General features: G+C 39.4%; 1 protein-coding gene across 3 annotated transcripts in view; it reads right to left on the bottom strand.

Annotated features, from left to right (window-relative positions):
- ANKFY1 (ankyrin repeat and FYVE domain containing 1) overlaps nt 1–16,717 on the bottom strand; it is an 80,925-nt gene that overhangs the window by 43,545 nt on the left and 20,663 nt on the right. For 2 of the 3 annotated variants that reach the window (XM_036267801.1, XM_036267800.1), the window contains exons 3-4: nt 14,207–14,325; nt 3,560–3,695 (exon numbers count right to left, since the gene is read on the bottom strand). In XM_036267801.1, the coding sequence (XP_036123694.1) occupies nt 3,560–3,695; nt 14,207–14,325 (255 nt within the window). Of the gene's footprint in view, nt 1–3,467; nt 3,696–14,206; nt 14,326–16,717 lie in introns of those variants that run through there. The other variant, XM_036267802.1, reaches the window with a different exon arrangement.

The following is a 16,717-nucleotide window of genomic DNA, read 5'->3' on the forward strand; positions in this document are numbered from 1 at the left end:
ACAAAGCTTAGAGTCTGAAAATTCCATTCTCTTCCTTTCTAGTGCCAAATAACATTGCACCAAGATAGTCAACTATACTTCATGAGGACAGATGTGTGGTTACAACTGGCAGACACTTCATTTTCACTAAACTCTGGGATCCCCAGAGTGCCATTCACTATTTGGATAGGCTATAAATAGTAACTGACACGGTTTATACAATTAAAGAATATGTAATTTTAAAATTCAGATTCTCAGTTCATGTCTTCTCTTTGAAAAGTAGAAAAACTTTTCTGAAGGGATTTTGTTGTTGTTAATACATTCTTAATTTTAGAGTACAAAAAGCATACAAATGCACAAAAACAATAAACCTAATTTTTTTTTAATCTTCACCGGAGGACATTTTTTTTTTTTTTTTAATCCTCACCCGAGGACATTTTTTTTCCATTTTTTGTTCAGGTAGAGTGGGAGGGAGAGAGAAAACAGAGAGAGAGAGAGAGAAACATCAACGTGAAAGGGACACATCGGGTGGCTGCCACCCGCACAACCGACCAGGGCCAGGGACAAACTGCAACCAAGGTACATGCCCTTAGCGGGAACCGAACCCGGGTCTCTCAGGACCGCAGGCCGACGCTCTAACCGCTGAACCAAACCGGCCAGGGCACCGGAGGACATTTTTGCATTTATTTTCAGATAGAGCAGGAGGGAGACAGGGAGAGAGAGAGAGAGAGAGAGAGAGAGAGAGAGAGAGAGAGAGAGAGAGAGAGAGAGAGAAACGTTGACGTAAGAAAGACACATTGAGTGGTTGCCACCCGCACAACCCCAACTGGGGCCGGGGACGAACTGCAACTGAGATACGTGCCCTTAGCGGGGAAATGAACCAAGGACTTCCTGGTCTGCAGGCCCACACTCTAACCACTGAGCCAAACTGGCCAGGGCAATAAACCTGATTTTTAAAATACAAAATCAAGCATATATTTGTGTCCCATAAACTCCTGTTTAGTTTTTGGTTATCAATCCCATGTGTATAAATGAGACACAAAAAAAACCTGAAAAAATAAACAACAAATGGCTAACAGTGATCTAATTACAGATGAGTTGGCTTTCTTCTTCTTTATGTCATTTTATTTATTTATTTTATTTTATTTTTATTTACTTTATCCTCACCTGAGGATATGTTTCCATTTTTTTGTTCAGATAGAGTGGGAGGGAGAGAGAGGAAGAGGATGTGAAAGGGACACAACGAGTGGTTGCCACCTGCACGACCAACCAGGGCCAGGGACAAACTACAACCGAGGCACGTGCCCTTAGCGGGAACCAAACCCAGGTCTCTCCTGGACCGCAGGCCGACACTCTAACCGCTGAGCCAAACTGGCCAGGGCCATTTTATTTATTTTTTTTATTAAAATTTTTTTTTCCTTTATTGATTTTAGAGAGAGAGAAAGAGAGAAGCAAAGAGACAGAAACATCAATGAGAGAGGACACTGATTGGCCGCCTCCTGCATGACCCCCACTGGGGATTGGGCCCACAACCTGGGCATGTGCCTTAACCAGGAATCAAACCGGTGACCTCTTGGTGCACGGGTCAACGCTCAGCCACTGAGCCACACCGGCGGGCACTTTATGTCATTTCATATTTTCCACATACCATATAGAGAACATGTATTGTATAAAGGGGGAAAAATATATTTGTCAATTTTTAGCATATACTATTAATTCTTTTTTTAGAGTATTTCCCTAATAATACCAAAATAACTTCCTTTTCATAAAATTGGTGATAGCATTCCCAAACCACCAAGATCACTACGTGACAAAAATGAGCAACTCCCACTTGTATTTAACTGCACACGTGTCAGAGCCCTTGCACTATCTCAAATATGCAATTCCTCTTGCAGACAGCAGGGGGCGCTCTGAGATTTTTAAAAAGCACGTCCATTCCTGGGTCTCTTCCATTCCAGCCCTCAACAGAGCCCTGACAGACAACTTAATGCCCGCATCCAACAATACAAAATTGAGCCTGGTAATGTTGATAGTTATGAAGCCTAATCAATCAATAAACAAGCATTTTAATTAAAGAATCCATTACACAGATTACAATTATCGAAACTACTCCAACTCCAGAACAATTTATAAACAAGTTTGACAAGATCAGTGGGAGAAAAAGCTCAGAAAAATCTGAAAAAAACAAAAAACGAAAACAACAACAACAACCAAAAAAGATATAAATCACATTCAATAACATTCAATCAGCAGTTAGAGCGTCGGCCTGCGGTCCAGAGAGATCCGGGTTCAGTTCCCGCTAAGGGCATGTGCCTCGGTTGCAGTTTGTCCCTGACCCTGGTTGGGTCACGCAGGTGGCAGCCACTCGATGTGTCCCTTTCACGTCGATGTTTCTGTTTCTCTCCCTCTCTCTCTCCCTCCCTCCCACTCTATCTGAACAAAAAATGGAAAAATGTCCTTGGGTGAGGATAAAAAAACAAACAAAAAAAAACAAAAAATAAATAAATAAAATCACTCTCATTTCACTCTCAGATGGTTAAAAAACTCACATAAACAACAAATGAAAGAGTAAATTGTAAGGCCCTGACAGTAAAGTTAACTTTGGTAACCTAATGTGCTTACAAATCTTAGACTTGTTTGGGTTTTTTCTTAGTTACTGAATTGAGGTATTCAAATACACTCAAGCCCACATCAATCATAAACAGGAGTAACCTGTGTGCTGACTCATGTGGGACACAATGGACCACCCCATGGGAAACATCATCCCCACAGAGAAAACAGAGCAAGTAGCTCTAGGTAGCAAGGTCTCTTGAAGGGAAACACAACAATGGGTGGAGTGCCTCTTGATGGCTGAGACTATCCCACCACCTACTCAGGTGAAGAACCATTTCTTTATATACCCAGGAGAATACAAAAGTTCACAAAATGATGTAAAAAGGCACTCCATCAGCCAACATGACTACCAAGGGTCACATCTCCAACAGAAACTAAAGGGCATTTTGCCTGACATTTGGTGAATGTTTTGTTTTCCATTGTTCTAAAAGGCCAACTTGGGAGAGCAACAGAGAAAATGCAACATGAAAAACGTAGCTGACTATCTCCTTGGGAACATAAAAAGTGGTAACAAATGAAGTAAGATCTCATAAACTTACTGAGCCATCCTCTTCTATGATAACTTAGACATTAATGTGTTTCCAACAAAAAGAATATGACCAAGGACTTCATTATAGTAGATCAGAAAGTGGAATAAAATGTCAAAGGAAACATTATAAGAGGGAAAGCTGAGGGTTTGAACACTGGATTATGTTACTTCATATTCAGTTTATCAATTCACACAATTATGTAATCTTGGGAAATAAACCAGTGAAAGAAAAAAGAATACCTAAAAGCTTTAGCAAAATTTAGCTTACAAAGTAACACAAAACAAGGGAGATAAAATTCTCTCCCCCCTATAGCCTTTAAAAGAACACCTTGCAAAAGTTATTTACATTAGCAGGAGAAGCTGTTTTCCCAGAGCTTGGCATAATTAAAGCTCAGCCACCACCATCTGAGGTGCTTGAATATATCTGCTGTGACTTGCCTCTCCCTAAGGAGCTGTAGCTGAAACCGATTAGCTAGTTTCATCAACTCGGTCAGGAACACATCATCTTCTCTGAACTCCAACTCATCCGTATAGATCCAGCGAAGCATTGTCATTGTCACCTCAGGGTTAGCATCTGGTTAAAGAAAGAAAGTAGAGAAATTGAAAACAAAGCACTGATGACACACCTTCTTGAGAACCCCTAAAATGTGAGGCTAATAATAACATATATTCTGGCACATCCAACTCAAACAAATATCACACAGAAGTTAAAAATGGTGATTAAGTATTCTGTGAGTATCTAACTCCAGAAAAGTATTAAAGTTTTGCAAAAGGTGGTGGGTGGGAGAAATGAATCTACTAAAAATGTAGTCCAAAACAAAAAACACCCGAGGGAAGATATTTTAAACGTGAGAGTTTACCTTCTGATAAAAAGATACTATATAAAAATGTAAAGATGGACAGACAATGGAAAAACAGGCGATAGATATTATAAATATGTAATTCACAGAGATAAATAAAAGTGGCCAATAAATCTTATCAATAATTAAGTACAAATTTAAACTAGAATATATTCTTTGTCTCTCAGACTATGAAAGATCTTTAAAGTTCAAAACTTTTACACAGCAACTACATGTGTAGATTAAGAAAATAACAGCCCAGCTGGTGTGGCTCAGTGGTTGAGCGTCAATCCATGAACCAAGAGATTCCCGGTCAGGGAACAGGCCTGGGTTTTGGGCTCAGTCCCCATTGGGTATGTGCAGGAGGCAGCCAATCGATGTGTCTCTCTCACTAATATTTCTCTCTCTCTCTCCCTTCCTCTCTAAAAAAAAAAAAAAAAAAAATCAATAAAATTTATTTATTTATTTATTTATTTTCCTCACCCGAGGACATTTTTGCATTTATCTTCAGATAGAGCAGGAGGGAGAGGGTGGAAGAGAGAGAAACATACAACTCATATATGCATATATATATACACATGCAAATATATCTAACAAAATAGATATATGATAGATGTATTTTTAGTCTACCTTTTAAACCAACTATATAGTATCTTTTTATGCTTAACATAGATCTAAATTCTAATTGATGCAAATTTTCCAGTGTGTGAATATACTGTAATTAATTTGTTCTCCATTGTTGAACTCTAAGATTTTTGTTCCGGTTTTTTAATTATTAAAACAAGACTGCGTTGCCCTAGTTGGTTTGGCTCAGTGATTAGAGCGTTGGCCTGCGGACACACAAACATACACATACCCTACACACATACAGTTTTGTGTCTGTTTCCCAAACAAGTACTAGCCAGGTCTGACCCTGTTTAGAATTCCAGAATCAAGGACACTCAGGGTGGTATGGCCTTCGGCAGATTGACTGTTTATCTGCCATCTGTCTATTGAGAGATTAGAAGGATATACACTAAAATACCAACTCTGGTGGATTCAATTAATTTTTATTTTAGTTTATTTCTCCCTGACTTTTATTTAACAAACATGTTTTACTTATATAATTAAAAATATATTTTTTTCTTTATTGATTTGAGAGAGGAAGGGAGAGGGAGATAAAAACACTGATTGGCCACTTCCTGCATGCCCCCCATTGGGGATTGGGCCCACAAGCTGGGCATGTGCCCTAACCAAGAATCGAACCAACGACCTCTTGGTGCATGGGTCGATGCTCAACCACTGAGCCACACTGGCCGGGCTACTTATATAATTTTTAAGTTAAAGACTCTAGAGCAACTTGGGGAAATGCTTGGGATGAAAACTGCATTATAAAATATCAAAACTGATCAACTAGAGTTAACTCCTGATTAACAGCAATGGTTAGAGGATCACTTAAAACCATGGTCTACATCAGTGGGTCTCAAAGTCTGGCCCTAGGCTAGCAGAATCAGCAGCATCTGGGAACTTGTTAAAAATTCTTATCCTCAGGCCATCCCCAATCTAATGAATCAGAAACTCTGGAGGCGGGCCCACCATTTGTGTTTTCGAGGGTCCTCCATGTGATACTGATGACTTGCCAAGGTTTAAGAAACTATATTCAATTCTTGATTATCCAGGAAAGGTGCAAAATGGACCAGTAACATTTTATTAACTTGGTAATTAGGCAACAACTGATTAGCTCTTATTAACCCCTTCTCTTCCAACTGTAATGGGAGATAAAACAGCCAGATATTAAAAAAAAAAAAAAGTGAAAGAAAATACATCAAAACACTAATAGTGATTATGTTAAGGCTTATTTTTTCTTTTCTCTCTTACCTGGCAATTAGTAACAGAAGTTTTGAAATGTTTTGAGAGAAACATTTTAACATCAGACAAGAATCTGACTTGGTTATTAAACAATCAAGTTAAAAAAGCATTTCAACTAATCTGCCTAAAGGATAGAGTAAATTTTGGAAGTAGAATGAATTTCTAAGCTAGCTTTATAAATTGGGTTTTAATACCTCAGTGGTCTCTTATAAAAAAAATAAAAAATAAAAATACACACACACATACCGCCCTGGCCAGTTTTGCTCAGCAGTTAGAGCATCAGCCCTCAGAGCAAAGGGTCTTGGGTTCAATTCCAAAGGCATATACTGATTCCCCAGCCCCAGTTGGGGTCATGTGGGAGGCAACCAATTAATGTCTCTCTCACATTTCTCTCTCTCTCTCCCCGCCCCTTCCACTCTATCTAAAAACCAATGAAAAATATCTTCGGCTGAGGATTAACCAAAAAAAAAAAATATATATACTTAAGTCGTGTGATTTGTCCAGAGTCACCCAAAATGCCAAAACTGTGTATACTATGCCTCTCATGAAGCCTTATCTTGGAAAGATAGCTTATTCCTAACAATGACAGAATACCAACATCACCACCTTCAAACATCTTCTCTGTTGGTAGTTCTTTAATCCTGTTTTAAATTTGGCTAGTTTCCTTTAATAACCCTCCCTCAATTGTCCAACCTAATAAATTTGACTTGTACAACTGAAAAATCAAAACCTAAATATTTTCTTAAAAACTACCACCAGCAGGAATTTCCTGGAAGCCCCAAAATTTCAAATAAAATAAGGCTCAAGTGATCTCCAAGCTTTTCCACTCCTGCCTTGACTCTTTCCTTAATCTGCAAAATATACAGAGAATAAATCCATTCTGAGATTCAGACTAATCAGCCAGCAGTATAAGGTAGGCAGAGAATAATGAACCAGAAGGAGGGTGTGTGCTTCCAACTGTGAACCCGTAGGCAAATCATAGTCTACCTTCCAGTGTACTTAAAGCAAATGGCTGTAAAAGTCAGATGACCCCATAAACCATGAGTTACTTTTCAAAGGAGTCAACTAAGCAGTGAAGCCAGCTGACCTCCATGACCTGCATGGCATACCTGTTGCTAGAGGCAGGACCCCCTCAGAGGGTCCAGCAACACGCTGGTTAAAAACTGTGACTGCGAGGATAAGAAAAAGAACACACCAAACTTCTGACTTCACTGTAGTCCAACATGCATATACTCACATTTTGGAGAAATTGCAATTACCTGTGGCCAAGGGTTTTTTGTTGTTTTGATCTTATTTTAAATAAATGTTTTATTAGACAGACTTATCTGTATTTGATTAACCATTAAATGAAGCATACTGAGAAGATTAATTTTGTCACTTCTATCCTCTATTTAATCTTGCAAAAGCTGAGAAAGGTATCTTGAATCTCCTACTATGACTCTTGGTTAATTAAATTGTCTTTGAGTTTCCATCTATTTTTTCTGCATCTACTTTACATAAAAGATTTTTGTTTTTGTTTTTTAAATCCTCACCCAAAGATATTTTTTCCATTTATTTTCAGACAGAATGGGAGAGAGAAGGAGAGAGAGAGAGAGACAGAGACAGAGAGAGACAGAGACAGACAATGATATGACAGAGACACATTGATTGGTTGCCTCCTGTATAAGCTGAGTAAGCTGAGCAGGGCCAGGGATTGAACCACAACCGAGGTACGTGCCCTTGACCAAAATCGAACCAGATTCATTGGTCTGGGCCAACGCTCTAACCACTGAGCAAAACTGGCCAAGGCAACAACACAATTTTAAAATGACAAGATGTGAACAGACACTTCACAAAAGAAGATATACAAATGGTCAATAACACATTAACTATTGTCACCAAAGGAATGTAAAATAAAGAAGCTACAATGCACCCCACATCCATTAGAATGGCTAACATTATAAACAAAAAAAAACAACTTGACCACACCAAGTGTTAGTGAGGCTGTGCAGCCACTGAACTCTTATGTACACTGCTGAAGGGATTATAAAATGGTACATCCACTTTGGAAAAGTTTCATAATTACTTAATATTAAACCGTCACTCCCAAATATTTACTCAGGAGAAATAAAAACACATGACTACACAAGTGAGCATAGTAATTTTATTAGTAATAGCCAAAAACTGGAAAGAACACGAATGTCCATCAACAAGTAAATGAAAAAACAGGTGTATTATATTAATATGTGGAATACTACTCAGTAATAACAAGGAACAAACAACTGAAACCACAACATACTGAGATTTTGGATGACTCTCAAAATCTTTATGCTGAGTGAATGAAGCAGACAAAAAATACTATATGCTCTGTTAGTCCATTTTTATAAGTGTCTAGAAAATGCCAACTAATCTACAATGAGTGAAAGCAGATCAGTGGTTACTTGGAGACACAAATGGAAAAAGGAAGGGATTAAAAAGAGACGTGAGGGGCCCTGGCCGTTTTGGCTCAGCGGTTAGAGCTTCAGCCTGCAGTTCAGAGAGACCCAGGTTCGGTTCCCGCTAAGGGCATGTACTTCGTTTGCAGTTTGTCCCGAGCCCTGGTTGGGTTGTGTGGGTGGCAGCCACTCGATGTGTCCCTTTCGCGTCGATGTTTCTCTCTCTCTCTTCCTCTCTTTCCCTCCCACTCTATCTGAACAAAAAATTAAAAAATATCCTCTGGTAAGGATTAAAAAAAAAAGAGAGAGACGTGAGGAAATTATTAGGGAGATAAAAATGTCTGTCATTTCACGTGGTGATGGTTTCACAAGTTATATCAAAATTAATCAAACTGTACACTCCTAATGTAGGCAGTTTATTTCACTTCTTTTATATCTCAATAAAGTTGGAAGAAAAAGAAACCCAAAGTGAAAGGCAGCACAGCACTGTTAATGGTATTGATACTGCAACCAAACAGACTGGGTTCAAAGTGCAGCTCGGACACTTACTGTGCAACCTCAGCTGAATTACCTAATATTGCTGTGCTTCAGTTTCCTCATCTGTGCAATGGGCACAAACAACAGTACTTACTTCAAAGTGTTGTTATAGAGATACATGAGTTAATGCATAGACAGCACTGAGAACAATAGCACCACATAATAAATGCTATACAAAAAATTTGTTATTATTAAAACAGATTACTTTCACTTTTTGAAAGTTCATGTTATGCCACTTCGAGTTTAGAAAGATCTATGGCAGTACTACTTGCTTTCGCTAACTGAAAGAAAGTGAAAATAGCATCTTTCATACAGCACACCGTTATAGAGACAATGCCCACCTGTAGCAGTGAGAGTGGCACTGCTTTTACTTTAGTTTATTAGTGTTATTTTAGGTTTTGTGGGTTAATTGGTATAATTTGGTAGGTTATTTTGGGGGTCTGGGAACATTAAAATAATTTTCCATTCAAATTAATGCCTCTTCGCTTTATACCATTTCTGCTTACTAAAGATTTCATAGGAGCCGTGGCCTGTTTGGCTCAGCGGTTAGAGCGTCGGCCTGCGGTACAGAGAGACCTGGGTTCGGTTCCCGCTAAGGGCACGTACCTCGGTTGCAGTTTGTCCCCGGCCCTGGTTGGTCGTGCGGGTGGCAACCACTCGATGTGTCCCTTCACATCGATGTTTCTCTCTCTCTCTCTCTCTTCCTCTCTCCCTCCCGCTCTGTCTGAACAAAAAATGCAAAAATGTCCTCGGGTGAGGATAAAAAAAAAAAAAAGATTTCATAGGAAATCTCTACTTTCGAATAGCAGGTAAAATCTGTATTTTAAACCAACACCCAGACAAACTTAGCATAACCAAGCTCAGAGAGAAAAACATAAGGCAACATTAGCATTTATTAAGGGATATAACCACAGATAAAACACTTCTGAAGCTCTGGGGATCTCTGGAGGACTCAGCTGCTAGCTGGAGGCCACAAGCCTGTTTTTTTTTAATCCTCACATATTTTTCCATTGGTGTTTAGATAAAGTGGTACGAGGGAAGGAGAGAGGGAGAAAGAGAGAGATGGAGAAAGGGAGAGAGAAAGACAGACAGAGAAACACTGATGAGAGAAAGACATCATCAATTGGCTGCCTCCCTCACGAGGGCTGGATCGAACCTCCAACCCAGGTGCAAGCCTTGACTGGGAATTGAACCTGCGACCCTTCAGTCTGAGGGCTGACATGAACCACTGAGCCAAAGAGGCCAGCCAGGTCAGGCAGGGCCCACAAAGCTGTTTTGAGTGTACTCATGACACAGCAGCTAACTTTTTCCAAAGCAAGTAACCCAAAACACAGAGCAAGGAAGTTACAATGCCTTCTATAAGAAACTCTCTCTGAAGTAATATGTCACTTCTACCACAATCTACTCATTAGAACGTAGTCAGGCTATACTTCAGAGGAGGGGAATTAGGACACCTTTGAAGGGAGGAATTTATGGACATATTTGAAAAGTACCATGGCCCTGGCCAGTTTGGTTCAGTGGTTAGAGTGTTGACCTGCGGTCCAGAGAGACCCAGGTTTGGTTCCCACTAAGGGCATATACCTCGGTTGCAGTTTGTCCCCGGCCCTGGTTGGGTCGTGCAGGTGGCAGCCACTCGATGTGTTCCTTTCACATCAATGTTTCTCTCTCTCTCTCTCTCTCCCTCTCTCTCCTTCCCACTCTATCTGAACAAAAAATGGAAAAATGTCTTCGGGTGAGGGTGTTAAAAAAAAAAAGTACGATGGATATCATCAAAAAGAACCTAGCGCAATCTAATATTGTAACTTAACAACCTTAAACTCTTAGTTTACATAGTATCTAACAGATGTCGAGTATTGCTGCTTTTCTTGAAAATTTAAAATATCATGCGGATCAGCCTGACGGTATGGCTCAGTGGTTGAGCACAGACCCACGCAGCAAGAGGTCGCTGGTTTGATTCCCGGTCAGGGCACATGCCCAGGTTGTGGGCCTGACCCCCAGTGGGGAGCATACAGGAGGCAGCCAATCAATGTTCTCTTGCATCAATATTTCTATCTTTCCCTCTCCCTTTCTCTCTCTCTAAAAATCAATAAAGAAAAAAATTAATTAATTAATTAAAATATCATGTCGATCCCATTAGTTCACTATAGCACCTTAGTGAGCCTCAGCACAGGGCTGGGAACAATGCAACCTCACAGGTGGTATTTCTGTGTACAGCTTTCCTAAGCAGACTGAAAAGGAGGGGAGGAGGATGCTTTCTGTTCTTGTGCATGAATGGAGGACACATTCCAGGAAAGCTGAATGACTCACCATAAACTCTTATGCCAGGGAACCATAAGATCTTTGCTGAAGAAAGCACGCAAGAAACTCTAACTTCAAAACAGCCATTCCAATGCATTGGAACCTCACAGTGTTAGCCACTATTGCTAAAGTGCTATCCAGAGGTATAAACAAATCATTTTGCCTGAAGCAAAATGTTTTACTTCATAAGGAATTAAACATAGGGCTCTCCTGGCCTTAACATTTGTTACACTGTGTTGACCTGATAGCTATATTGTTTCTCATTCCAGATGAAATCAATTTCTTTAAAAACTTACATCTTTCTACTTAATAAGAAAAAAACAAATGTCTACTTTTTTTTTTACATTTTGAAATAATTTCAGACTTACAGAAAAGTTGTAGAGTTCCCATATACCCTTTATCCATATTCCCCTAATATTAACATCTCGTAACCATAGTAAAATTATCAAAATTAGGGTCTACATAATACTATTAAATAATTACAGACCTTCATAAATTTTCCAAATTTTCCTAATAATGTCCATTTCATCGTACAGAATCCAACTGAGGATTTCACACCGAATTTAGTTATTATGGCTGTTAGTCTCCTCTAATCTGTAACAGTTCCTCAGTCTTATCTTCCATGACCTTAAAATTAAAGTATCGGAGTAACACTGGCCAGTTATTTTGAGGAATGTTCCTCAATTTAGGTTTGTCTGATACTTTCTCTTAATTAGACTGAGGTTATGCATTTATGGCAAGAATCCTACAGAAGTGTTTGTGCCTGTCAGCACAAAACATTTCACATTTTTGGACAAGGTATGATTTAAGAAAACCTCCATATACACAAATGTTTAAAATACTTGGTATATGATGCCTATTGTATCTTCATCAAAATGTGCTAAAATTCTTTAATAATTAATAGAATTAAAGTTGTGCTCTGGCTGATTTGGCTCTGCGGTTACAGTCAGCTCGTGAACCAAAGAGATGTGGGTTCGATTCCTGGGTTGCAGGTTCAATCCATGGCCCTGCTTGGGACTCTTGAGGGAGGCAACCACTCTGTGTCACATCAATGTTTCTCTTTCTCTTTTTCTCCCCTGCCCCCTTCCCTTCCACTCTTTCTAGAAAAATCAATGGAAAAGTGAGCATTCACACACACACTCATACACACACACACTCACACACACATATACACACACAGACTATTTTGGGGCTCTGCTGACTGCTTTCTACAATGGTCGCACCCATAAATAATGTAACTGGCAATGTGCAAGAGTATCAATTTCATGAGCCCCACACTACTGGGATCATCAATTTTTTATAATGTAGCTATCAAAAGATGCTAACTTATTCTAAACTTTTTTCTAACAAAGCTGGACATTTTATTATCTCTCAGAATCTTTATAAATTATCTGTTAACGTAATCAAGATCCTATCATGCATTTTGTGAAGAGCACCTCATAGTCTAATGGGTTTTAATACTATCCATAGTTGTTATATATGGGGATCAAAGATATATGGCTTCAAAAGACTTTTTTTTTTAAATCTATTTTTATTTATTTCAGAGAGAGGAAAGGACAGGGAGAGAGACAGAAACATGGGATCAGCTGCCTGCTGCATGCCCCCTACCAGGGATTGAGCCCGCAACACAGGCATGTACCCTGCCCAGGAATCAAACCAGTGTATGTGCCCTGGCCGGTTTGGCTCAGCGGTTAGAGCGTCCGCCTGCGGTCTGGAGAGACCCGGGATCGGTTCCCGCTAAGGGCACGTACCTCGGTTGCAGTTTGTCCCCGGCCCTGGTTGGTCGTGCGGGTGGCAGCCACTTGATGTGTCCCTTTCACATCGATGTTTCCCTCTCTCTCTCTCTACCTCTCTCTCCCTCCCACTCTGTCTGTACAAAAAATGGAAAAATGTCCTCGGATGAGGATTAAAAAAAAAAAAAAAAAAATGTAAAAAAAAAAAACCCAGTGTATGTTATAATTTTCATGACTATTAATAGAAGAATTAAATTTAAAATTTGCTTTTTCTTAACAGCAGTTAGAAAAGTACTATCTGAAAATGCATTTTTGAAGTTAACTTTTGAAAATGATGTTTCTAAGTCTACTAACCACCATATTTACCCAAGTTCTACACAACATAATGTGGCATAAAACAATTAAATAAAAATTTTAAACAGCTCAATGAACAGCTCTGAAGAATGAAGCTCATCCTCTGATTTTTTAAAAAATATGTTTTTATTGATTTTACAGAGAAAGGAAGGGAAAGGGGAGGGGGGAGAGAATCATTGATGTGAGAAAGAAACATCAATCGGTTGCCTCCCATATGCACCCAGCACCCTGACTGGTGATCAAACCTGAAACCTGGATATGTACCCTGATGGAATCAAACTGACCAACTTTCAGTGCCTGGAACAACACTCAACTAACTGAGCCACACCAGCCAGGGCATTCATCCTTTGATTTTAAATAAAGAATATATATATATTTTTCAATCCTCACCCAAGGACATTTTTCTATTTATCTTCAAATAGAGTGGAAGGGAGAAAGAAATATCATCGCGAGAGAGACACATTGACTCACTGCCTCCCGCACAACTCCAACCAGGGCTGGGGATGAACCGCAACTGAGGTACATGCCCTTGACTTGAACTGAACCCTGCGACTCATTGGTCCTTGGGCTGACACTCTAATTACTGAGCCAAACCAGCCAGGGCTAAATAAGGGATATTCTTATTCTTTGGAGTAACTGTTAGTTCTGAATTCAGTTCTTACAGACCAGAAAAAGTACTTTGGCATCTATGGTTCAATTTTAAGCAACTGAACAGCAGGACTTTTTCTTGGAGTGAAAGAAATTTTTTTTTACACATCCTCCCACACTTATAGCATACCACTATATGAAAAGAGTTTCTGGACAGACATTTATATTTTATAAATTATAAAAATGCTGTAGATTCTCAAATATTTACTATATTAGCCAGGTAGTAAAAAGAGGTATTTACAAAATATAACCTACTGATTCACTAATTATTAACTAGTTCATAGTCACCACTGATCAATAAGAAAAGTATTCGACTTTCATTAAACCACAAATATCTTAAAATGACACACCTTAACCTTCTGCCAAGACTTCCTGTGCTGGCAGTTTTGAGTCCCCAGCTGGACAGAGGCTCACCTGACAGGTCCAGCTCCTTGGTGGAAGATAAATTGGCCAGACTCCAGCTGTCACTGCGAGCCGCCAGGACAAACTTGTGAGCATTGATGTGCTTGCCCCCAACCTTTATCTTCAGATCACTGATGAAGAAACATAAAAAAAGAAAATGTCATCATAGGTATAGCTAGAATTCATAGCTGATAAATATGGATTGATCAACATGCATCTGCAAAAGAAAAAAAATATCACAGCAAATTTACCTCTCTATGTTAGCAATAAATTCTGATAGGTCATGTTTATCAGATGTTGCTAGACTCTCTCTCTCTTTCTCTCTGATGTGAGGACATAAGAAGATGGCTGTCTGCAAGCCAGGCAAAGAACTCTCACCAAAACCCAGCCCTGCTGGCACCCTGATTTGGAATTTCTAGCCTCCAGAACTGTGAGAAAAATCCATTTTTGGCATTTAAGTTACCCAGTCTGTGGTATTTTGTTATGGTAAACTGAGTAGACTAAGACAAGTAGCTGTTATTAGGGATATTGGTTTGAACAATGCGAAAATCTCTTCATTTTTTATTCTGGGATCCGAGTTGCTATCTGGCTCCTTTTGGAAAGAGAAAGCATGGGTGGTGAAGTTGAAGAGTTCTGGCTCTGAATCAGTCCAGAGAGAGAGGAAGGGAGAGGGAGAAAGAGAGACATCGATGAGAGAGAACTTCAAATGGTCGCCTCCTGCACGCTGGGGTTTGGGCCCACAACCTGGGCATGTCCCCTGACCAGAAATCGAACCAGCGACCTCTCTTGGTGCATAGATCAATGCTCAACCACTGAACCACACCAACCAGGCTGTCACCATTTTTTTTTTTTATCCTCATCCAAGAACATTTTTCCATTTTTTGTTCAGATAGAGTGGGAGGGAGAGAGAGAGAGAAACATCGACGTGAAAGGGACACATCGAGTGGTTGCCATCCACACGACCCAACCAGGGCCAGGGACAAATCGCAACTGAGGTACATGCCCATAGCAGGAACCAAACCCGGGTCTCTCTGGACTGCAGGCCAATACTCTAACCGCTGAGCCAAACCGGCCAGGGCTCTTACCATTTTTTAATGAATGTTTCCAATGACCATATAATTTTATAGATTTCACAAAGCAGAACATATTTTGGTTTCCTCCAATAAAAAAAAAAAAAGATGGTGCTAGACATGTTTTCTACTCCTAACTTCTACGTTTAGTTCACATGGGATGTTCTGCTTTCAAAGACATTTCCTAATGGGATCCTTAAGGTGGTGAACCTACAAGTTAAATAGGATGATTAATAGTCACATAAAAAGGAAAAGAGGTTTTATGCTTAATAAAGCCAGATAAATCATCAGGGGGAAAAAGACAGAAAGCTTAAAAATTGTGATGACAGCCCTGGCCGGTTTGGCTTAGTGGTTAAGAGCGTCGGCCTGCAAACCAGAGTCACAGGTTCAATTCCTGGTCAAGGGTGCATACCTCAGTTGCGGGTCAATTGCTGGCCTGGTCAGGGTCATGTGGGAGGCAACCAATGTGTCTCTCCCACATCGATGTTTCTCTCTCTCTTTAAAAAAAAAAAAAAAAAAGACTACATGCACTATACTCCACACCACATTAATGCTTAAGCAAGGTAAAACAGAAAAACTAGGAACAATTAGCTTTGATAAAGCAGTCAAATATATGAGACCCAATATCTAGCCTCTTGTTCTTAAGAGAAACATTCAGATCTATTATTGGCCATCTTTTACTCCCCGGCCCTGGTTGGTTGTGTGGGTGGCAGCCATTCAATGTGTCCCTTTCATGTCAATGTTTCTCTCTCTCTCTCTCTCTCTCTCTCTTCCTCTCTCTCCCTCCCACTCTCCCTGAACAAAAAATGGAAAAATGTCCTCGGGTGAGGATAAAAAAACAAACAACAACAACAACAAAAAAAAAACAACAGAAAAATAAACTATTATATGAATTAACTAATCCACTTAAAAGGAGACCCAACCAGAATATTGCTCCTATATAATGCTTGATGCAGACACATTTCACCCACAAACGTATACTTTGTAATTATGTAAACATATCAACAATTCTAGTTCTACTCAAGATCAAGATGCGACTAATTATGTTAGATAAAAATAAAAGAATACTTATTATTACTTGAAATAATTACAAACTAAAGTTAACACAGTAGAACATTATTAATCGATGTTCTCTCTCATTGATGTATCTCTCTCCCTCTCCCTTCCTCTCTAAATAAATAAATAAATAAATAAATCCTACCCAGCCTTTAACATTTACTTCAAAATTAACTTAATAACAAAAGCTAATAGTTGAGTATTTACTGTATGCAGACACTGTTCTAAGTATTTAAAACGTTTTAGTTAATTAATTAATTTTAAAAAATGTTTTCCCTCTCTATTGACTCGAGAGAGAGAGGAAGGGAGAGGGAGAGAGAGACAGAAACATTGACAAGAGAGAACATCGACTAGTTGCCTCCTGCATGCTCCTTACTGGGGATCTGGCCAACAACCT

Source organism: Molossus molossus, unplaced genomic scaffold, assembly GCF_014108415.1.
Source record: "Molossus molossus isolate mMolMol1 unplaced genomic scaffold, mMolMol1.p scaffold_m16_p_19, whole genome shotgun sequence".
Taxonomy (NCBI): domain Eukaryota; kingdom Metazoa; phylum Chordata; class Mammalia; order Chiroptera; family Molossidae; genus Molossus; species Molossus molossus.